This window comes from Salmo salar, chromosome ssa16, assembly GCF_905237065.1.
Source record: "Salmo salar chromosome ssa16, Ssal_v3.1, whole genome shotgun sequence".
NCBI lineage: Eukaryota > Metazoa > Chordata > Actinopteri > Salmoniformes > Salmonidae > Salmo > Salmo salar.
In genome coordinates, this window is record NC_059457.1 from 65,034,813 (window position 1) to 65,059,014 (window position 24,202).

Genomic DNA, 24,202 nt, shown 5'->3' on the forward strand with positions numbered 1-24,202 from the left:
TAATGTGATGATTCAATCAGGTAACTTTACAATTGTTGCAGATAGTACAAGAGGGATGTTAAAGAGACACTTAAGGATTTTGGCAATGAAGCCATTTATCTTCTTCCCCAGAGTCAGATGAACTCGTGGATACCATTTTTATAGAGGTGTGCCAATGCTAACTGACTAGCATTACTTCCATTTCTCAAGTACTGTGTGAGCTAAACTTTCCTTAGAGTGGTAAATCACACTCTTCATGGATGAATAGAAGTCCAGGCCACGCACGCACCCCCCCCACACACACACACACACACACACACACACACACACACACACACACACACACACACACACACACACACACACACACACACACCTCCTTACATTTCACATACTTTCAGCACCCATATGTCTCCCAGGTCAGTAACAGTTGTAAAACACCCGGTGACAATCCTTTGTTTTCTTTCCTGCTGGATATACAGTAGTGGGCTACCCCTTAGAAAGAGATCTACAGTAGTGGGCTATCCCTTAGAAAGATATCAACAGTAGTGGGCTATCCCTCAGAAAGAGATCTACAGTAGTGGGCTATCCCTTAGAAAGAGATTGACAGTAGTTGTTTTTCCCTTTTGAAGTAGTCCGTAAATAATGGAACCTAAACAGTGACTGGACATTAGCAGCAATTGTGAAAGTGGCAGTAAATTCAAAATCCCAAACTAGCTGAATAGTGGACTACTAACATTTTAACATGCTGCTTGCACTGTAATGGTCAAAGCTATATAGACACCTGTAAAAGCTTGTCTATATCAATTTGTTATAGAGAATTAATCAGAGATTTGTGGAAACAAATGAATGTTTACCTGATGGGTCATTAGCAGCAAGCAACCTCATTCAGATGCTCTGTTTGAACGTTACTACTGTTGGATTGTGTCCTGTAAGTATCCTTTAAGAATTTATGGATGGATACTAATTTCAGTCTCTCTCTCTCTCTCTCTCTCTCTCTCTCTCTCTCTCTCTCTCTCTCTCTCTCTCTCTCTCTCTCTCGCTCTCTCTCCTCTCTCTTCTCTCTCCTCTATCTCGCTCTCTCTCTTCTCTCTCTCTTCTCTCTCTCTCCTCTCTCTCTCTCTCTCCTCTCTCTCTCTCTCTCTCTCTCTCTCTCTCTCTCTCTCTCTCTCTCTCCTCTCTCCTCTCTCTCTTCCCTCTCTCTCAGATCCTGGGGACAGACCACCTGTGTTGCTGATTGCGAGTACAGAACATATCACAGTCACACACCTCAATGGGTCTTCTATACCCAACCTAAAGCCATTGGATACTAATCAGACGATTCACACATTGGATTTCTATTACAAGGAGGAATCATTATGTTGGATCTCCTCTACGAACTCCAACGGTCAGCTTTGGTGTGCCACAATGACAAAGTTAAAAGGCTTTTCACAGATGCGAAGCGTAAGGATAGGAGAGAATCTAGAGAGTAAGTTTCGTTCCAAATGATGTAGAAATACTGATCATAAGGGTTTGGATGTTGCTGCCCTAACAAAAAAGTTTGCTCTTGTCACAATGTCTTTGTTATTATGGACTTTTTTTCATTTGGTTGTAGATGTGGAACATTTTGCCATAGACTGGCTCACAAGAAACATTTACTTTGTGGATAGAGTAAGTGAAAGAATATATGTCTGCAATGAACAAGACGACACATGTGTCACAGTAGTCGATCTCGATCTACAGAACCCTGGTGGAATTGCTCTAGACTCATTGATGGGGTAAGTTGAGAAATTGAGAAATGTATCTTGTGCAAGGTTTTTCAGTCTTTAAATATGCCTCAGCTTGTCATCAGCTGCTGTACTGGTACCAACACATATTTTTCGGTTTGATTTAAGGTTCATTGTAGTGGAACCATATGATATATTTTCATTTTCTAAAAGCAGCAACAGACACCACTATATTTAATTTCAAATTCTACAGATGTTTTACATATATATCTTTTTTTACTTTAAATCAAACTGACTCAGCTCACAACATTTGACAACTCAATTTTAGCAGACCTGTATTTGTATGTGACGCAGAGCTGTATCAGCTGTCAAAACTGAGTGCCACTGTCAGCTGAAAAAGAAACTATGAGTGTGTCCTAAATGGCACTCTGTTCTCTATATAGTGCACTACTTTTGACCAGAGCCCTATGGGCCTCAGTAAAAAAAATGTGCGCTGTATAGGGAATATGATGCTGTTTGAGACAGTCTATGTTAAGGCTTAGACTTCCAAACCTGTGGTATTCCTGACTTGGATTTAAGTGGCTCCTGCACCTTAGCAGTCAGTTGCTGTCAGGAGAATGTGTTATCTTCCCGTGCCACTCACATGCAACAGAGTTGCTTTGACATCATCAAAGTGACCGGGGTTAATATCCCAGGACCGATGTGTTCAATTATAGATGCGATATTGCTTCAGGGGAAAATGACTCCCTTCTACTCCCATGATATCTGTCAGATGACAAAGGGAATGTAGACAGGTACTATCTAAGGATTCCATGTATTTCCAATGGATTCCACTTGAGTTAACTTAAAATGTTATAGTGTTGTGCTAAAATGGATTTGGATTGTAGAAATGAATGAAAGGCGTGTAGCGATATTGTCTCAGTCTGATGTGATCTGATACATTTGTTTTGCATAGACCAATTACATTTTTCAAATTAGTAATTTTAGGGTTGATACATTTTTAATAGATTAATCATACTGGGTCTCATCAAAAACAAGTGAAGGGTGAAGGTAAACTCTACATGCAGTCATATTTCTGTTCTGAAGCTCAGTGTTGAAAAGAGCCTTGATGCTGAAATAAGTAATTGGCATGGTGCATTTGGTTGACTGCATTTAGAATAGCTTTCTGATTGGTGGCATTGATTTATTTAATTACAAAACACTACTTAACTGTTCGAATGAGCTTTCAAATATGGTTGAAGGAAAACCATCAATTTGTAGCACAACATTGCATGTGACAAATTTTGCATGTGACTGGCGTGTGAAATAGGAATCACAAGGAGGGACCGTTTCTATTGTGATTCCACAGTTGATTTCTCCACAACACCTTTTCCCTTCTGTTTATGGGACAGTGCACATTATTCAATGTTTCAGGTTCAACATGATAAGGTTAAAGTATCGGAGTTAGCAACAAAGCTAATTTCCATCCAATAGTCCAAACTGTAGGGCTACTGTACATTGATTCTCAATTGTGGTATGATTCTATAAAAACAGTTTAATACCCTGGGATTCAACTTGCTTTTCAGGAAAATGTTCTTTACGGATTTGGGGAGTACAGCCAAGTTGGAACAGTGCAATATGGACGGCACTAACAGGACCAGGATAGTGGAGAGCAGAATAGAGAAGCCCACAGCTGTTACTCTAGACCTGGTTAGAAAGCTGGTCTACTGGGCAGATGCTGCCCTGGACAATATCGAAGTGGTGGATTACAATGGGAACAACCGGCACACTGTTATCCATGAAAGCTCTGTAAGTACAGCGTGTGACAGTTGTTATCCTATGATCTTCCCATTTCCAATGTTCAATAATTCTTTGTTTCAGAGAGACCATATAATATTTTATCAAAGGGCATACCAGTTGGTCTCACTTTAGTGGTGCTTCGTGAGGATTCAATAAGATAGTCCAAATGAGCTAAGCTTTTGTTAAGTAGTGGAGTGGATATATCCCCTAGCCACAGCCTTTTCCAATGGATTAGAATGGAGTGGAAGAGCAGGCCCAGCTAGCACATTTGGTTCCCATTGGTTCTGGGAACGAAGCCATAAGTGAAAATGTTTCTTCTTCTGGGGACACACATTTTTAGGTTGCAGGAAGGTTCTGAGAATGTTTTCAAACTTATAGGTTATTTGAAGGTAATTAGGTTAACTGTTTTGAACTCGAAGCACAGATAGGACATGCAAACACATTTATTTTTTATTGTGGCACGGCATCGGTGACATTCAAACCGTTGATCTTCTGTGTTTCAATCCATGGAATTATTCCACTGTGCAACCAGGATCTAGCTACTGTAGCACACCATGCTTTTTTTTTAGCTCAATATTAGCTGTTGATTTTAGTCTATTCAAACAGACCCCATTTCTAAGAAAACAAGCACTCATTAAGATCAGGTGTGGCCAATTACACAGCTGAACACACTTAACAAGATAGAGGGCAGAGAGTTTTGTTGACGCTGAGAACGGAATGTATATGTTGAATAACATGCTCAGAACGTTCTTTGAACATTACTAATGTTTTCTTGGGGTTTTCATGGAAAGTTTTCTTAATGTTCTGAGAACATGACTTTAAATAGAACCATGAGGAAACCTGTAGAAAACATTATGCTGAAGTACTGAAATTCCCACAGAAAAGCATTGTTTCTTCACATTCTCTGAACAATTTGAGAACATTACTTGAAATAGAACCATGAGGAAACGTTATGCTGATGTACAGAAATTCCTACCTAAGAAACATATGTTCTCAGAATGTTATGTGCTAGCTGGGTATCCTGCACCATTCCAAGAATGTTGTTGGAATCAGTGGAGGCTGCTGAGGGGAGGACAGCTCATAATAATGTCAGGAATGGAATTCCACCTATTCCGCTCCAGCCATTACCACAAGCCTGTCCTCCTCAGTTAACGTGCCACCAACCTCCTGTTGTTGGAATATTGTATGTAAATCAACCATAGGACAACCACGCTCTCACCAAGCTCTAAGGAACATAGGATTCTCAGAACGTTATGTGCTAGCTGGGGGCAAAGGTGTTTACCTGAGATGAATGAGACATATACATGTAGGCTAGCGTTGCTCTATAGCACTGTGCTCCTCCTTCCTCTTGTCACACTGCTCTCTTTGTCTTCCAGTTGCTGCACCTCCATGGATTATCACTCTTTGAAGATTATTTGTTTGCAACTCGCACCGAGCCCTCTAAAGGAACAAAAGTGGACATTTTACAGATAAATCGGTTTAACGTAGCAGATGTTCAAACTATAACCACCGTGGAGAATTCCGTGGGAATACGTGTTTACCAAAAACTCACCCAACCATCAGGTAAAAAGCAAATATAGTGTTTCTTGCATGTGTAGAAGATAGCTGTGTGTGTGTTTGTGTGTGTGTGTGTGTGTGTGTGTGTGTGTGTGTGTGTGTGTGTGTGTGTGTGTGTGTGTGTGTGTGTGCGCATGCGTGAAGTGTGTGTGTGTGTCGTGTGTCTGGTATCTACCCTCGTCTCCTAACTCTCTGCAGTCAGGACTCATGCGTGTGATCCCGATCCCTCTGGAAGAAAAGGAGGATGCTCTCACATGTGTCTGCTCAGTGGAAGTTACAAATCCCGATCCTGTCGCTGTGGAACAGGCTTTGTACTGGGAAGTGACAGAAAATCCTGCAAGAGTAAGTTCATATTAGGACATATTATGTCATATGTTGACGGTCATAGTGTCAGTCAGGGGCAAAGTAACTTCTATAATTAGTGACAGCGCCCACGCGAACAAAATGCCTGCAACTTTGCTCTAGTGCGTTCCTCTGTCAGGTCTACTGAACATCACATTTAGTCAACCCAATGCTTACCGTTAACTTTGTCTCAAGCGTTGCTTTGGCACAGACTTTGGAGAAAGGGATTGATTGATTTGATAAGGTTTAATCAGCAGAACTAATTCTTGCTTTAATTTAGGTCATTGCAATTAGCTTATTATTCTTGTCTTAGGATACATTTTTTCAAATAGTTTAATTTCCTGTGTTGGTTGGAAGAAAAGCGAATAATGTCAATGAATTATACACTGGCAGTGATCAGGGTAATCTTCATAACACTTCCTATAAGCACCCTCTTCATAATGCATTATAACCTCCCTCTGCAGAGCCTATGAATGAGGTATTCCTGTTCTACGGACGAGGGAGGCCCGGTGTCATCCGAGGCCTGGACCTGAATAGCAAGTCGGAGGCTGAGCACATGGTACAGATTGACAATCTTGTAAACCCTCGGGCGATCGGCTTCCATGCAGAGACCAGCCACATATACTTTGCCGACACAACCAGCTTTCTGATTGGCCGACAAAGACTGGATGGGACCAATCGAAAAACGATCCTTAAAGATGGTCAGTGCATTCAGATGGTTCTGTTTGTTAGGTAACAACTTCAAGTAACCTTTAGATGAGATATTCCAGTCACTACAGTCCCTGGTTCGAATCCAGGCTGTATCACATCCGGCTGTGATTGGGAGTCCCATATGGCGGCGCACAATTGGCCCAGCATCGTCTGTGTTTGGCCTGGATAGGCCGTCATTGTAAATAAGAATTTGTTCTTATCTGACTTGCCTAGTTAAATTTAAAAAATAGATATATAATTTGGCCCATGCTTTGGTTGAGAGTTTCCATTTAGAAGGGGTGTAAACTTATCTAGTCTCGTTAGCATATTTTCTCATACAACTTCTCCAGAACATAATCGAGCATCTGATGCAATTACGCAAGATTTTAGTTCTGGGATTATGTGAGTATAGAAGTCCTACGTCTTCTTTACATCCCGACTGTAGCATGTACCTTTACACCTCTGTACACAAATTAATCATAGGTTATTCATACTTTAAAAGGTCTTAAAGTTGTGTCCCCAAATTAGGTCAGTCTCTAATACCCAAAAGCTTTCTGTGTAAGCAGCATTATTTTGGATGGCTATTGTGTTGTGTATGATTAATATATCTGCTACAGTAGATTCTAGAACAATGCTTTGGGGTTTCGATTCCATTAACGAGGATCTGGAGACAGTGATAGATTACGCTCCTGCAGGGATGATCAAGCAGAGGATAACAACAGCATACTCTATGCATTACATTTTTTTTACTCACATCCTGTCCTAGACCTTGATAACGTGGAGGGGATCTCAGTGGACTGGATAGGAAACAACTTGTACTGGACAAATGACGGATACAGGAAAACAATCAACATTGCCAGATTGGAGAAGGCTGCACAAACAAGGAGAACTCTGTTAGAAGGAGATATGTCTCACCCCAGAGCAATCGTGGTGGACCCTCTGCACAGGTGAGTGTGTCTTTTGCAGTTGACACCCTGATAAGGTCACCTTATGTAGTGACGTTTCAATAGATACTGGTTTGTACATAAGATGCTAGGACCCAATTTTTGGTACTGTTTTGAGTAAATCGACTCTCGATTCAATCCGTGATAGACCTGTGTTATAGCACGCTTGACATTTAAAGGTCATTTTCACTTGAGACGACATATGCAGCGTTTACCTGAATGCGGTCTCGGCAAATGCTGAAACGTTGACAAAGTGCGATTGGTTGAATTGCGGCCTAAATCTCCATCTGAGGAAAGGAGCTGAGTTTGGACACAGTTTCCGGTCAGTTAATTATAAGAATGAGCTTAAAGGTGAGATGGAGACTGAAATGCTGTGAATTGCTTCTCTGGGAAAAAATGTAAGTAGTGTGTTGCTTTCTGGTATGAGAGGCTTAACAGTCTCAGAGCAGACTAGCCTGCTGCTGCTTTTCGGGAACTTTAGAGTGATTTGATATTCACACATTTGGTGTCATGTCTTAAAAAATATATATATTCCCTGAGTATACCAAACATTAGGAACACCTTTTGCCCTTAGAACAGCCTCAATTCGTCGGGGCATGGACTATACAAGGTATTGTAAGTGTTCCGCAGGGATGCTGGCCCATGTTGACTCCAATGCTTCCCACAGTTGTGTCAAGTTAGCTGGATGTCCAGCTAACTTGGGTGGTTGACGATTCTTGATACACACGGGAAACTATTGAGCATGAAAAATCCAGCAGCATTGCAGTTCTTGACACAAGCCGGTACGCCTGACACCTTCTACCATACCCCGTTCAAAGGCACTTCAATCTTTTGTCTTGCCCATTCACCCAATAAATGGCACACATACACAATCCATGTTTCAACTGTCTCCCCTCCATCTACACTTATTGAAGCAGATCTAACAAGTGACATAGATAAGGGATCATAGCTTTCTCCTGGATTCACCAATTCAGTCTATGTCTTCGAAAGAGCAGGTGTTCTTAATGTTTTGTATACTCAGTATTATTTGGGCTAAATGATCTATCTCTCGATGCTAAACCATCATATTGATAATTCATTTTGTCTGGTTTTCAGCTGGATGTACTGGACAGACTGGGAGGAGGACGAGGTGAACGATAGTGTTGGCAAGATAGAGAAAGCCTGGATGGATGGATCCCACCGGCAGGACTTTGTCACTTCTGACATCCTGTGGCCTAACGGACTCACTTTAGACCATGGCTCCAGTAACATGTACTGGTGCGACGCTTATTATGACCACATAGAGAAAATCTCCCTCGACGGTACCCACAGAACGGTTAGTAAATGAGTGAGTGTTCTTTTCTACTGATTAAGACTATACAATCAACAAATATGCATAGTAACATTTTGAATATGTACATTTATTTTCAATATTTGTATGGTTGCAAATACATGACTTCATCAGAAAAAAGTCGCTTTTAACTGTGAATTATTGTCTAACATGTTCTTTGTTTCTTTTATCCAAAGGTGGTGTATAACGGAAAAGAATTAAACCATCCCTTTGGCATTTCCCTGCACCAGAATTCCATTTTCTGGACAGATTACATGAACGCCTCTATTTTCCAACTGGACTTGCAGTCAGGGCAGGTTGCTCTTATGAGAAGTGAGAAACCCCCTCTTTTTGGGCTATCTGTGTACGATGCTCAAAGGCAGCAAGGTAAATACACAATCACACTATCATTGTCAAGCACCAAAACGATTTAAATACAAGACTGGCTCACTTTTTGTAATATAAACATATAAGAGACTAGGGGATATAATCATTATGTACAGTACAGGATCACTGTTTCTCTCAACCCTCTGAAACCAGTTTTTTCTCCAGCCAGGGGTTTTGATATGCATAACAGTTAATAAATCAGGAGATTTTTCTCTTTTAGCATATTTTATATGCCACAACTCAGGCTCCCAACAGTAGGGGGTCAGGCATATTTTAGTATATCTGGTGCTACCCCTCTCTAACAACCAAACCTCTCATAGCCATGGAGGACGAGTCATGTACAAAGAGAGACCAATGATTGATTAAATGAGAATTGAAGCTGAGGCTGTCCTCAAATGTACACCAACTCTAATCCTTTAAGAGCTACGTATAGTAACCCCAGGCCATGTTTTCAGACTCAGCTGCACATTGAAGCACCTGTCTGTACTGTCTCTCACTAGCCCGAAAGGAACGCTGAACTCAGCTGGGTGCCACCCACCTCAGCCTTTACAGCGTCTTCATATGCCTTCTTTGACCTCAGCCTTCATCCCTTCTTTTTACCACCCTTCATATCCCCCTCTCCAAATACAGTTTCATCGACTTCAAGGGGGATGTCAAAGGATCTGTCAGACACATTGTTCCGTTTTCATCTGATGTCGTCGCTCAGACTTTTTATAGCAGCGGTGTATGGATGATTCTGTCTTTGGCTGAGCCATGTAAACAGTCACTCTGCCTGGCATGCGGATAGGAATATAGACATATGGCCGTTTTAATCTATGAACGTTTTTGAATAGAGTATTTGGTACAATAGCGTCATTGCAACTAGGATCATATATCTGTTAGTATTACAGGTTTGAGTTATGTTATTGTCTTCCTAATAGGTTGCATTGTAAAGGCTACAGCTGCCAAAAATGATCAAATTTAGCCTACTGTGGTTTATCTAATTGATCTTTAGGTGACAATGCGTGTGGGGTTAATAATGGTGGCTGCGGTAGCCTGTGTCTGGCCATTCCCGGTAGCAGAGTGTGTGCCTGCGCTGATAACCAGTACCTGGACAAGAATAACCTCACCTGCTCCTGTAAGCCCTGTCAAATACACTCTTATCTCAAACATACGAGGCCTGGTCAGCCTGACACTCCACATCAATGACCAAGGCAATCAATAGGAATAATGACAGCAGATATGATATGGTCATGTAGAACTCAATATCCCAGTATTGATTTTCAATGCCAGCATATAACATAAAATAAATGTTTCCACAGTTGTGGCTCTTTTGAGGAATATGTTCTGCAGAGTGTGAAGGTGGGCCAGCAAGTGGATGTATGTATGTGTGTGTGTGTGTGTGTGCTTGCAGCCACATTGGGAGATTCAGGGGACCATGGGGAGCCACAGAGATGTGGGAATGAAGAGTTCCAGTGTAGGAACCAGCGTTGTGTCCAGGCCTCCTGGAAATGTGATGGGGACCATGACTGTTTGGATGGAAGTGATGAGGAACCGTACATCTGCTGTAGGGGTCTTATTCTGCATGTTAGAACAATTAGATATCATTTTGCATTCATGGAGAATAGGACATGTCCCAGAGACATATTAACATTTAAAAAAATATATATATTAATTAAGTTGAAATTCACAAATTAACAACATACATCATCTATGCAAGACTGAAATTGCTAGGCTGACTTTTTTTTGTCATGCTTTCTAGCTATCTATCCAATGTCTATGATCAAATCAAATACATTTTTATTTGTCACATGCGCTAAATACAACAGGTGTAGACCTTACAGTGAAATGCTTACTTACAAGCCCTTAACCAACAATGCAGTTTTAAGAAAAATACCTAAAGAAAAATAAGAAATAAAAGTAACAAATAATGAACATTAATATGAATGCATGACAGCTTACATCAAAGACTAAATATCAAAGCAGTTTTGCCCATCATTACAGATAATCGTAGTTGCCCTGCGGATCAGTTCAAGTGTCTGAACAACCGCTGCATCCCCAAGAGGTGGCTCTGTGACGGGACCAACGACTGTGGGAACAACGAGGACGAGTCCAACTTCACCTGCTCTGGTATGCTGCTGTCTGCTCTACTTAGAGGCCCATCTAGCTCATATGGACCGGCTGCCAGATTCCATGTTGTAGAACAAACTTGGGTGATCTCCAAGTTTCTCTAACAAGATAGTCATTTGGGAGAGGTTCTGTCAGAGCAGAGGCCATTAGAGAATACACTGAGAGGAGAAGACAACTCTTACAAGACTTATACATACACTACTGCAAGATTTCCCGTGTTGGTGGGGGACGCGTATGTCATAGATTCCCAATGGCCTCTGTGCTACTGCACATCATGAATGTATCTATATACTGGGATAATTCATCATTTTCTCTATCCAGAAGACTTGATTAGGATATGCACACCTCCTCTGGGGGACATAGGGTGGTTTTGTTAGGGGATGTAGATGAGAAATGTTTTTGTTTCACTTCATCCTTATAAATGAGTTTCAGTTGCCAGATGTTGACACAATGCCAGATCCTGGACACGGATAGGATGATTCCATAAGAAAGAAAATGGTGATTTTATATGGACGATATCCTGGTTTCACGTTTTTACGTTCACTTTTTGATCTCTGTGAATAAATGGATTTTCTGTGAATAGATAGCGAGCCAATTCTCTAGGACGACCAGTCACGGAGAAACCAAATACAGATGCTTTAGCGCTAAAGAAAATATATCTAACACACATGGTCTGTTGGCTATCTATGTAGAATCAAATGTTCCAAAACACATAACATGAACAGTAAATGCAAAATATTAGACATTACTTTAAAAAGTCACATACTATAATGATATATATTCACTCACTGAAATAGCCTAGGCCTAGTCGATTCACTTTATTTAAGTACTTATTGAGACCATACTGGTAATGAAAAGCGCTAATGTAAATGATGCATAATAGAAAAACTGAACTTTTCTAACGAAGTTCAGTGTAATACAATTCTGTTTTATTATTACTATTAATGTTTTCAGCGGGATCATGCCGAGCGGACCAGTTCTCCTGTGAGAACGGGAGATGCATCCCAGAGTCCTGGCGCTGTGACAGGGATGACGACTGTGGGGACCACTCTGATGAGACCGCCTCTTGTGGTGAGCTTCTGGACAAGTTTCCAATTGGCTCATTCATCCCCCCCCTCCTCTCCCCTGTAACTATTCCCCAGGTCGTTGCTGTAAATGAGCATGTGTTCTCAGTCAACCTACCTGGTAAAATAAAGGGTCAAATAAAATAAAGTCACAGCTATGTCAAGATATTCGTACTGGTATACTACTTAGAACGAAGCAGTCCACTGGACAAGGAATTCTTAGTGATATGTTAGCATGATATGTTAGCATTTTCTTATGATATCAATATTAGCCTAACATTTCAGAAATCATTCACCATGTTTTTGAGACTTTTTCTGTCTTCGCATTATATCATTCCACTGTAAGCCTTGTCTTTTACCTACCCATCAAATTTAGCATCTAGGCTACCCTCTGGGCATGGTCTGACATACTCTGGAGCAGATAACTCAACACGGAGATGGAGACAAAGGCTTTTAATATTTCATGTGAAATAGCTGGGACTCTCCCTGTCATAATTATGTCTTCCTTCTCTGAAACAATGGCATGCTTGGGCTTTCAAAGATGTGTATCTGGGATTGGCAACTGGCTCAATTCCCCCCCCACCCCCCTTCCTGTTGGGAGTACACAAGATGCAATTTGTGCATCAGCAGTTTTCTCTTGTTATGTCAGTCACTGACAGTCACACAATTTTGCCATGTCAGCTAACATTTTTATATTGGTAAATTAGTCTAGCTTCAAATTACCGACCGGAGGGCCCCTCATGGATTTTGTTAGTCACTCTCACTCAGATTTCATATTCAAAACAGAAACAATTTTCTCTATCCTATGGCACAATGTGTAGATGTGCAGGAAATTAGCTGTAAAACTGCACATTTTTCTCTGGGATGATGGTGTTGATGAAGGCCGTGACCAGCCTTTCAAAGCGTTTCATGGCTACAAATGTGAGTGCTGCTGGGCGGTAGTCATTTAGGCAGGTTATCATGGCGTTCTTGGGCACAGGGGCTATGGTGGTCTGCTTGAAACATGTAGGTATTACAGACTGGGTCAGGGAGAGGTTGAAAATGTCAGTGAAGACACAAATGCAAATTCAAACAGGTTCAAAGACAGCCACTACACAAGCGCATAAACCCCAAATGACCTTTTCCCAGGTCAAGTATCCCACAGTGTAAATAGACCCTCTTCTGGCGAGGATACATATAACAGTACTGTATATCACTATCACCACAGTTGTTAAAGCCAAAGTAAAGTAATTATCTGATATCACCTTCTACACGTTTGTGATAATAGGGAAAAGTAGCAGGCAGTAGAACCGTCTGCAAAAACAATCAGCAAGAACAATTTGAACCTTAGCTGTGAAAGATACATTTCTGTTACCTCTGGTGCTACTTATAAACTGCTTCACTTCACAAGTACAAGCAGAGACAGACAGTGTTCACAGTAATTACAGTTTCTGCTTGGCTTCCTTAAATCTAATTCAAGCCTGCGCTGAAAAACACTTCGCTCACTCTCATTTTTGTAACTTCAGAATTCAAATGCAATGCCAACTCACATAACTGTGTCAATGTCTCCTGCATCCAATGTGTAAAAGTAAAATATGTTTACCCACACTGTTTCTGAGGTTTTCAGTTCATGCAGTGTGTAAATTACTGGCCTATGTGATTCTGGACAGTCGTAATTGATCAATTCCTGTCATCAGAAGTGCTTTGTTAGAAAAAAATCCCAAATTGAAGTCCAAACCTCTTGTATTACAACAATAACACTGTTTTTTCTTCTTTCTTTCTTGACAGATTTCCCCACATGTGAGCCCCTCACACAGTTCAGCTGTTCCAATGGAAGGTGCATTAGTGTGAAATGGCACTGTGACTCAGGTGAGTGCCATTTTTCTGTGAGCACTCTCTTTTTACAGTTCAATTTTCTATCTCAGTGTGAAAAACGGGCCGATTTGAAATGGCCTCATTACAACAACCAGAATTGATTGTAATCTGGTTGTAACAGCATCATTTCAACCAGTTTTCCCTACTGGGAAAATGCCATGGGACGGAACTGCACTCTCAGGAAGCAGCTTGCTGGATGAACACATTTCACTTTCTCTGAACCACGCTGTGACTCTCACACTCTTTCTCTTCCATCTGTTCCGTCCGTTCCCCTTCTGTTCCGTCTGTTCCCCCTCTGTTCCTTCCGTTCCCCCTCTCTTCTGTCTGTTCCTCCCCTCTCTTCTGTCTGTTCCTCCTCTCTTCTGTCTGTTCCTCCTCTCTTCCGTCTGTTCCTCCCCTCTCTTCCGTCTGTTCCTCCCCTCTCTTCCGTCTGTTCCTCCCCTCTCTTCCGTCTGTTCCTCCCCTCTTTTCCGTCTGTTCCTCCCCTCTCTTCCGTCCGTTCCCTCTCTCTTCCGTCCTTTCGCCCTCTCTTCTATCCTTCCTTTCCCCCTGTCTTCCATCCTTTTCCCATCTCCCCATCCTTTCCCCCTCTCCCTTTCCACCTCACCCAGATGATGACTGTGGTGATGGTAGTGACGAGGTGGGTTGTGTCCATGCCTGTTCCAGTGCCCAATTCCAGTGTGCCAGTGGGAAGTGTATCCCTGACCACTGGGCCTGTGACGGGGACGATGACTGTGGGGACAACAGTGATGAGGACACCACCTGCTCTGGGACAGGTGAGAGGAAAAACACACTAACTTCTCACTCTTCTATCTGCCTCACGGGACACACACCCTTTTGGATTGAAGTCTTAGATCTGTGAAGGTGTAATGGACTTGGGGAATATGCTCAATATAGTCTTTGAAACAGGGATGCTATTCATCACACTTCAGGGGATGCAGTTGGGTTTGAGATGTACAATAACTGTCTTTGTAAAAATAGACCTTACCCAAGAAAGAAGTACTTTATTTGCTGAAGTGCGGAGCCCTACCTGAACTCTGTATTTGTAAATGTATGTTTATCTCTGTGACCTCTGTCTCTCCTATAGCCTCTGTATCAGCTGATGACTGCAGCGGAGATGAGTTCCATTGCCGGGACGACGGTGGCACCTGTATCCCCGAGCGCTGGAGGTGTGACGGGGACAAGGACTGCGAGGACGGGAGTGACGAGGCAGACTGTGAAGGCACCAGCAGAATGTGCGACCCGCACGCAAAGTTCACCTGTCAAACCTCAGGTGCAGTACTGAGGCTACTGTGAAAACACTTTCGAAAAGCTGCACACTCTGTGGCTCTAATGCAGCGCATACTGTATAATTGAATAACCATGTTTAGCTGTAGAAAGCTACACTGCTTTCATCAAGGTTTCATCTGGACTATAGCTACTGTTACCTACACACCAAGCTCACCTGTACAATCTCAGGTACTCTAGCTACCGCTCCAGATGTTTTGTGTACTGTGTGTACTCTGCATACGGGACTGTACACTATGCCCCACAAAATGAACCAGAGCGGCCATGTTTTTAATGTCGACCTCTAAGTTATTACCATAGACATACATTTATTTGATTTATCTCTGGTTATTACCCTCAAATTGTCTTCATTTGTGTCCTTGGTGTACAGGCACACATTGGGAAGCTGATATAAGCCTATAGGGTTAGCATTCACACACAATGGTGAGAAAACGCCAGAGCGCCTTTCATGTCTTTTATGATACCTGCAGGGCATCTTGTAGACTTCTCCTATGCTTTATGATGTAGGCATGACAGTAAAATGGGAACACTTGGGGTATTTTATGTGACTCCTAAAACAGTTCCACATGGTTGTGGTAAATCAAGTTGGCCTAGGAGTTGCAGATTTAGCAAAGTAAGTTGAATGAGGTGTGTGTGTATATATATAAGGTAATATTATTGGGCCAATAGTTCAGTGGAGTTGATATGAATCATCTGCATTATATATCATTGGTCTTAAAGTGGAGAATTCACATGAGAAAAGCCTCTGGCTTAGTTCACTGATCTCACGGTGTTAAAAGGCTTAATACACATCATTCACTTACCATCATTCACTTACCATGCAAAATTCAATAAAATGTCATAAGGAGATCCACAAAAAGCAGGTCTTAAAGATAACACAGTTGATAAAGGCAAGGCTTTTGCGAGAGGTAGCACAGCCTATCCAGCCATGAAGCACAGTGCCAATGGAAGAGACGTGCCTTTTCCGCCGGTGAGTCTGGTATTTAGAAACATAAAAAGCGATTGGTTTCCCCCCCATTTTGTTTAATTTGATTAAAAACCAAGCATAGCCTACCCTCCCCGTAATCAAAGCTGGTTTAACAACATCTCATAGGTGCATATTTTTTTTATCCTGGCCATTAGCCAAGTAGCCTAGGAATAAAGTTGTTAAATGGTCTACTGAGAGTGCTTGGAAATATTTTGGAGGTTTTTGCCCTCATGCTTTTTCATTGTTCACAAATCACATACCTGTATACTTCATTTCGCGTTATCAGCGGACTATCTTTCACCATTTTCATAGAGCCCACCTCGTCCGATTACCAAAGACGCGCGTTCCTTCCAACTATTCAATCCTCCTATAATGCCATATCAACTGCAATTTCTTGGGGAGAATTTTCTTCGCATATAAGCGATGATACAATTGTCAGGAGCCTAGTATTTTGTATAGACGTGTGAATGTTATGCTCAAAGACATTTAGGCTTAAGTGTGCACACAGGGCCATGGAATGAGAGAAGCGATTTATGATATCGTGACCCAATCCAATTTAGAAATATTGTTGTCTTTTTTGTTTAATTTGATTAAAAACAAAACTATTTTCAAAGATTCACCGTCCATGGGTTTATGGTGAGAATGTACATGACTGAATACAATGCAATTTCTGGAGAAGTGCAAATATGATCTGTAAGATGGTCCCATATAAAACCTTACATTTGCGAGCAGTATAGCAGTGAGTGGACATCCCCCCTTTCTCTTTATATTGGATCTTTATCCAGCTCCTGTGAAAAGTTTGGATGTGCGTAAAACCGTCTAAATTGCCTGTATTATATGCCGACAATGTGTCTATAACTGTATTTAGACATAGCCTATTTAAAACAAGTTGTTTTGATTTTGATTAGAATTTGATAAGAATTATACGCAGTCTTTTCAGGCCTTAAGTAGCCTAGTGAATTTAATCTGGCGTATTGACTGTTTGGCATGTCCATGTCCAGACTACAATTTACAGTAGGGTGTCACGGCTGTTCGAAAGAGCGGACCAAAATGCAGCGTGTTCGTAGAAACTGAATGCAATACATTAATAACTTGAAAACACAAAAACAACAAACCGTGACGCAGAGGAAAACACACTACTCAAAAGATAATAACCCACAAACAGGAAGAGAAAAATCCCTACTTAAATATGATCTCTAATCAGAGGCAATGAGGATCAGCTGCCTCCAATTAGAGATCAACCCCAAACAATCCCAACATAGAAATAGAAAAACTAGAACAAACATAGAAATAGAAAACATAGAACAACCCAAAACACCCCCTGTCACGCCCTGGCCTACTCTACTATAGAAAATGACATCTTACTAGGGTCAGGACGTGACAGTACCCCCCCCCGCCCCCAAAAGTGCAGACTCCGAATGCAAAAAAAAAAAAAAAAAAACAACTACAAAACACAAAGGGAAGGTAGGGTGGGTGACTAATGTCTATGGTGGCGGCTCTGGTTCCGGGTGTAGTACCCCCAATGCCCGCTGATCCCCCCCCCGCTTCTGTATGTCCGGAGCAACCAGACCATGGATCATCGCCGGAGGCTTCGGACCGCCAACCGCCGCTGAAGGCTCTTGGCTGCAGACCACCGCTGAAGGCTCTTGGCTGCAGACCGCCGCTGAAGGCTCCGGGCTGCAGACCGCCACTGAAGGCTCCGGGCTGAGGAGCGTCGCTGGAGGCACCGGCTGAGGAGCGTCGCTGGAGGCTCCGGGCTGAGGAGCGTCGCTGGAGGCTCCTTACGAGGAGCAGGAATCGGTCTCACCGGACTGGGGAGATGCACTAAAGGCCGAGTGCTCACAGCAGGCACTGGCTGTACCGGGTTATGAATGCGCACTGGAGGGAGAGCGCGAGGAGCAGGAACAGGACACCCCGGATTGGGCAGGCGCATTGGAGGCCTGATGCGTGGGACTGGCATAGGAGGTGCCAGACTAGTAACACGCACCTCTGGGCGAGTGCGGGGAGCAGGAACAGGACACCCCTGACTGGGCAGGCGCACTGGAGGCCTGATGCGTGGGGTTGGCATAGGAGGCGCCAGACTGGTAATACGCACCTCAGGGCAAGTGCGAGGAGCAGGCACAGGACATACTGGGACATGGAGGCGCACTAGAGATCTCGAGCGTAGAGCTGGCACCACCCGTTCTGGCTGGATGCTCAACCTAGCTCGACCAATGCAGGGCACGGGCACAGATCGCACTGGCCTGTGAATGCTCACTGGCGATACAGTGCGCATCACTGCATAGCTCCGTGCTTGCCTCGTCACCCGCTCCCCACGGTAAGCACGGGGAGTTGGCTCAGGTCTCCAACCTGACTCTGCCAATCTCCCCGTGTGCCCCCCCCCAAAAAATGTTTTGGGGCTGCCTCTCGCACTTGCCTCGTGGCTTGTACAGCGCCTTATAGTAACGCCGCTCTGCCTTCGCTGCCTCAAGTTCCTCCTTCGATCGGCGATACTCCCCAGCCTGACTCCAGGGTCCTTCCCCATCCAAAATTTCCTCCCAAGTCCATCTCTCCTGCTGCTCCTTTCCATGCTGCTTGGTCCTTTGGTGGTGGGTTATTCTGTCACGGCTGTTTGAAGGAGCGGACCAAAATGCAGCGTGTTCGTAGTTCCACATATATATTACACGTGAAACTGAATGCAATACATAAATAACTTGAAAACACAAAAACAACAAACCGTGAAGCAGAGAGGAAAACACACTACTCAAAAGATAATGCCTCCAAACAATCCCAACATAGAAATAGAAAAACTAGAACATAAACATAGAAATAGAAAACATAGAACAACCCAATCCACCCCCTGTCACGCCCTGCCCTACTCTACTATAGAAAATGACATCTTACTAGGGTCAGGACGTGACATAGGGATAGCCCCTATATCTGAGTGAATGCTGTAGAAAATGTTTAACAATGCATTTCCATATTCAAGCAATGCAAATAGTACAGTGTGAAATGCAAAAATAGTCAACATATTTAGCAAATATGGAGCAGGCTATTTACCGAACTAGGCTATAACGTATTACCGCCAGCGCTAAGATTCACCATTGCGTTAGGTTTGTTAAAATAGATCCCTCAGCGTGGATTCTGAAACAGCTTCATTAGGATGCTAGCTTGGAATCGCAGTATTTTGTAAAACACTCCAAATCACTCCCAAATTAAAGCGAACAGAAAGAACATACCTCCAACAATAGATCAACATACTGTTGTTTGAATTGAAATAATTGGCAGCCTCAGCTCTGATCTGTATTCACTGTCTGTCCAGACTAAGCTGACTGACTGCCTTATGCTGAGGCTGACAAAGTATAGCCTTTGAAAATATATAGGAGACATCCCAAATGACACCTTATTCCCTATACAGTGCACTACTTTTAACCATATGGCAAAGGTCACAACTAGTGCACTTGTCAGGCGGTGGGTGTAGCTGGTGCATGAAGTCAGCCGCAGGAGAGCAGAGATGAGTGAACAACGCACTTTACTTAAGAAAATAGCACAAAGTAACAAAACCAATGCGCGATCAATAACGGTTGCCACAAAACATGGGTGAAAACAGCACCCGGAATAAAACAGCCGGTAACTGACCGACCCTAACAATAAACAGTCACACACAAAGACATGGGGGAAACAGAGGGTTAAATACATGACCAGTAATTGGGAAATGAAAAGCAGGTGTGTGGGAAACAAAGACAAAACCAATGGAAAATGAAAAGTGGATCGGCGATGGCTAGAAGACCGGTGACGTCGACCGCCGAGCGCCACCCGAACAAGGAGAGGAACCGATTTCGGCGGAAGTCGTGATAGTACCTCCCCTTGACGCGCGGCTCCAGCAGCGTGCCGACGCCGGCCCCGGGGACGACCCAGAGGGCGAGGCGCAGGGCGATCCGGACGGAGACGGTGGAACTCCCGCAGCATTGAAGGGTCCAACACGTCCTCCACTGGAACCCAGCATCTCTCCTCCGGACCGTACCCCTCCCACTCCACGAGGTACTGAAGGCCCCTTGCCCGACGCCTCAAGTCCAGTATAGATCGAACTGAATACGCCGGGGCCCCCTCGATGTCCAGAGGGGGCGGAGAAACCTCCCGCACCTCAGACTCCTGCAGTGGACCAACCACCACCGGCCTGAGGAGAGACACATGGAACGAGGGTTTAATACGGTAATCGGGGGAAGCTGTAACCTGTAACATACCTCGTTCAGTCTCCTCAGGTCTTTAAATGGCCCCACAAACCGCGGATCCAGCTTCCGGCAGGGCAGGCGGAGGGGCAGGTTTCGGGTCAAGAGCCCGACCTGGTCGAGAGCCAGGCCTCACTGCGCTGACGGTCTGCGCTGGATTTCTGGCACAGCACGGCCCGCTGAAGGTGAACATGAGCGGCGTCCCATGTCTCCTCCGCGCGCCTGAACCAGTCGTCCACCGCAGGAGCCTCGATCTGGCTCTGATGCCAAGGCGCCAGAACCGGCTGGTACCCCAGTACGCACTGGAAGGGGGAGTGGTTAGTGGAGAAGTGGCGGAGCGAGTTCTGGGCCATCTCTGCCCAGGGCACGAACGCCGCCCACTCCCCCGGGCCGGTCCTGGCAATAAGACCTCTGAAACCTACGCACATCCTGGTTCACTCTCTCCACCTGCCGTTACTCTCGGGGTGAAAACCCGAGGTAAGGCTGACCGAGACCCCCAGACATTCCATGAACGCCCTCCAGACCCTCGACGTGAACTGGGGACCCCGATCAGACACTATATCCTCAGGCACCCCGTAGTGCCGGAAGACGTGTGTAAACAAGGCCTCCACAGTCTGTAGAGCCGTAGGGAGACCGGGCAAAGGGAGGAGACGACAGGACTTAGAAAAACGATCCACAACGACCAGGATTGTGGTGTTATCCTGTGAGGGAGGAAGATCGGTCAGGAAATCTACCGACAGGTGCGACCACGGCCGTTGTGGAACGGGTAAGGGTTGTAACTTACCTCTGGGCAGGTGCCTAGGAGCCTTGCACTGGGCGCACACTGTGCAGGAGGAAACATAAACCCTCACGTCCTTAGCTAAAGTGGGCCACCAGTACTTCCCACTAAGACAGCGCACCGTCCGACCGATAACAGGATGACCAGAGGAGGGTGACGTGTGGGCCCAATAGATCAGCCGGTCGCGGACAGCAGACGGAACGTACAGACGCCCAGCTGGACACTGGAGGGGAGTGGGCTCTGTACGTAACGCCTGCTCAATGTCCGCGTCCAGCTCCCACACGACCGGCGCTACCAGGCAGGAGGCCGGGAGTATGGGAGTATGATCCATGAGCCGCTCCTCTGTGTCATACAGCCGGAAGAGTGTGTCTGCCTTCACATTTTGGGAACCTGGTCTGTAGGACAGGGTAAACACAAAACGGGTAAAAAACATGGCCCACCATGCCTGACGAGGATTCAGTCTCCTCGCTGCCCGGATGTACTCCAGGTTACGGTGGTCAGTCCAGATGAGAAAAGGGTGTTTAGCCCCCTCAAGCCAATGTCTCCACCCCTTCAAGGCTTTCACCACAGCCAACAACTCCCGGTCCCCCACATCATAGTTCCACTCCGCCAGGCTGAGCCTCTTTGAGAAGAAAGCACAGGGGCGGAGCTTCGGGAGCCACCACCTGGCCAAAACCCCGGATAAACCTCCAGTAGTAATTAGCAAACCCTAAAAACCGCTGCACCTCCTTTACCGTGGTGGGAGTCGGCCAATTACGCACGGCTGAAATGTGGTCACTCTCCATCTCCATCCCTGAGGTGGAAATGCGGTACCCTAGGAAGGAGACGGCCTGCTGGAAGAACAGGCATTTCTCAGCCTTGACGTACAGGTCATGCTCCAACAATCGTCCAAGCACCCTGCGCACCCGGGACACATGCTCGGCGCATGCAGCGGAGTATGTCAGAATGTCATCAATATACACCACTACACCCTTCCCATGCAGATCCCTGAAAATCTCGTCTACAAAGGCTTGGAAAACTGATGGAGCATTCATCAACCCGTACGACATGACGAGGTACTCATAATGCCCTGAGGTGGTGCTGAACGCCATCTTCCACTCGTCTCCCTCCCGGATACGCACCAGGTTGTACGCACTCCTGAGATCTAGTTTCGTGAAGAAGCACGCCCCGTGCATTGACTCAATCGCCATGGCGATGAGAGGTAGCGGGTAACTGTACCTCACCGTGATTTGATTTAGACCTCGATAGTCAATACACGGGCGCAGACCTCCCTCCTTCTTCTTCACAAAAAAGAAACTCGAGGAGGCGGGTGAAGTGGAGGACCGAATGTACCCCTGACGCAGGGATTCGGAGACATATGTCTCCATAGCCGCCGTCTCCACTTGTGACAGGGGATACACGTGACTCCTGGGAAGTGCGGCATCTACCAGGAGATTTATCGCACAATCCCCCTGTCGATGGGGTGTTAATTGAGTCGCCTTCTTCTTACAGAAGGCGAGAGCCAAATCGGCATATTCAGGGGGGATGCGCACGGTGGAGACCTGGTCTGGACTTTCCACCGTAGTAGCACCATGACAGACTAATCAGGGTAGGCCTAGCACCACGGGAAACGCAGGAGAATCAATAAGGAAGAGAGTGATTCTCTCCTTATGACCCTCCTGCATCACCATACCCAGGGGCGCGGTGACCTCCCTAATCAACCCGGACCCTAATGGTCGACTGTCTAGTGCGTGAACTGGGAAGGGCATATCCACTGGAACAATGGGGATCCCTAATCTATGGGAAAATTATCTGTCAATGAAATTCCCAGCTGCGCCTGAATCGACGAGCGCCTTATGCTGGGAATGCGGGGAAAACTCAGGAAAAGTAACGTTCAAAACATGTGGGCAACAGAGAGCTCTGGGTGAGCATGGTGCCTGTTCACCTGGGGTGACGCGAGAGTGCCCTGCCTGATGCCTCGACTCCCAGAGGAACTTCCCCAGCACCGACCGGCAGTGGGCCCTCTGCGGCCACAGATGGTGCATGAAACGGAACCTCCTCCGGTCTCCCTAAGCGCAGCACCTCCCAGCTCCATGGGCGTCGGAGCGGTGGTGCTGGGGGATGGAACCAACAGACCCTGATCTCGACGTCCACGGGTAGTCAGCAGGTTATCCAACCGAATGGACAGATCCACCAGCTGATCGAAAGTGAGGGTGGTGTCCCTGCAGGCCAACTCCCGACGGACGTCCTTGCGCAAACTGCAACGATAGTGGTCGATCAGGGCCCTGTCGTTCCATCCCACGCCAGCGGCAAGGGTCCGGAAGTCCAGAGCGAACTCCTGGGCGCTCCTCGTCCCCTAGCCTCAGATGTACGAGACGTTCACCCGCCGCTCTACCCTCAGGCGGATGGTCGAAGACTGCCCGGAAGCGGCGTGAGAAATCTTCGAAGTGGTCCAGCGCCGCATCTCCTTCTTCCCACACAGCGTTGGCCCACTCCAGGGCTCTCCCTGAGAGGCATGAGATGAGGGCGGACACCCTCTCTCGGTCCGAAGGCGCCGGGTGGACGGTTGCTAGGTAGAGCTCCAGTTGTAATAGGAAACCCTGACATTGTGCAGCCGTCCCATCATACTCCCTAGGGAGGGCCAGACGAATCCCAATGGGACCGGGTGAAAGAGAGGCGAGTAGTGTAGACCTTTGTTGCGCTGGCGGAGGCGATGGAGGACCTCCCTTTCTCTCCCAGCGATCCATAGTCTGTAGGACGCGATCCATGGTGGCCCCGAGATGATGGAGCATCGCCGCTTGCTCCTGGATGCGCTCCTCGACCCAAATAACAGGGGTACCTGCTCCTGCTGACTCCATGACGACTGGTGTGTGATTCTGTCAGGCGGTGGGTGTAGCTGGTGCATAAAGTTAGGCGCAGGGATAAGTGAACAACGCACTTTACTTAAGAAAATAGCACAAAGTAACAATACCAATGTGCGAACAGTAACGGTTGCCACAAAACACGGGTGGAAACAGCACCCGGAAAAAAACAGCCGGTAACGTACCGACCTTAACCATAAACAATCACACACAAAGACATGGGGGAAACAGAGGGTTAAATACATGACCAGTAATTGGGAAATGAAAACCAGGTGTGTGGGAAACAAAGACAAAACCAATGGAAAATGAAAAGTGGATCGGCGATGGTTAGAAGACTGGCGACGCCGAGCGCCGCCCGAACAAGGAGAGGAACCGATTTCGGCGGAAGTTGTGACAGCACTA

The 24,202-nt window shown here is 45.4% G+C and overlaps 1 protein-coding gene across 1 annotated transcript in view; it reads left to right on the plus strand.

Annotated features, from left to right (window-relative positions):
- The first annotated feature begins 1,413 nt into the window (after positions 1 to 1,413).
- LOC106574298 (low-density lipoprotein receptor-related protein 1B) overlaps positions 1,414 to 24,202 on the plus strand; it is a 130,507-nt gene continuing 107,718 nt past the window's right edge. The window contains exons 1-16 of the mRNA XM_045696700.1: positions 1,414 to 1,447; positions 1,574 to 1,736; positions 3,251 to 3,473; positions 4,841 to 5,027; positions 5,220 to 5,363; positions 5,828 to 6,064; positions 6,820 to 7,000; positions 8,093 to 8,312; positions 8,504 to 8,693; positions 9,688 to 9,810; positions 10,105 to 10,239; positions 10,677 to 10,802; positions 11,757 to 11,873; positions 13,634 to 13,714; positions 14,332 to 14,496; positions 14,808 to 14,993. Of these exons, the coding sequence (XP_045552656.1) occupies positions 1,414 to 1,447; positions 1,574 to 1,736; positions 3,251 to 3,473; positions 4,841 to 5,027; positions 5,220 to 5,363; positions 5,828 to 6,064; positions 6,820 to 7,000; positions 8,093 to 8,312; positions 8,504 to 8,693; positions 9,688 to 9,810; positions 10,105 to 10,239; positions 10,677 to 10,802; positions 11,757 to 11,873; positions 13,634 to 13,714; positions 14,332 to 14,496; positions 14,808 to 14,993 (2,512 nt within the window). The remainder of the gene's footprint in view (positions 1,448 to 1,573; positions 1,737 to 3,250; positions 3,474 to 4,840; positions 5,028 to 5,219; positions 5,364 to 5,827; positions 6,065 to 6,819; positions 7,001 to 8,092; positions 8,313 to 8,503; positions 8,694 to 9,687; positions 9,811 to 10,104; positions 10,240 to 10,676; positions 10,803 to 11,756; positions 11,874 to 13,633; positions 13,715 to 14,331; positions 14,497 to 14,807; positions 14,994 to 24,202) is intronic.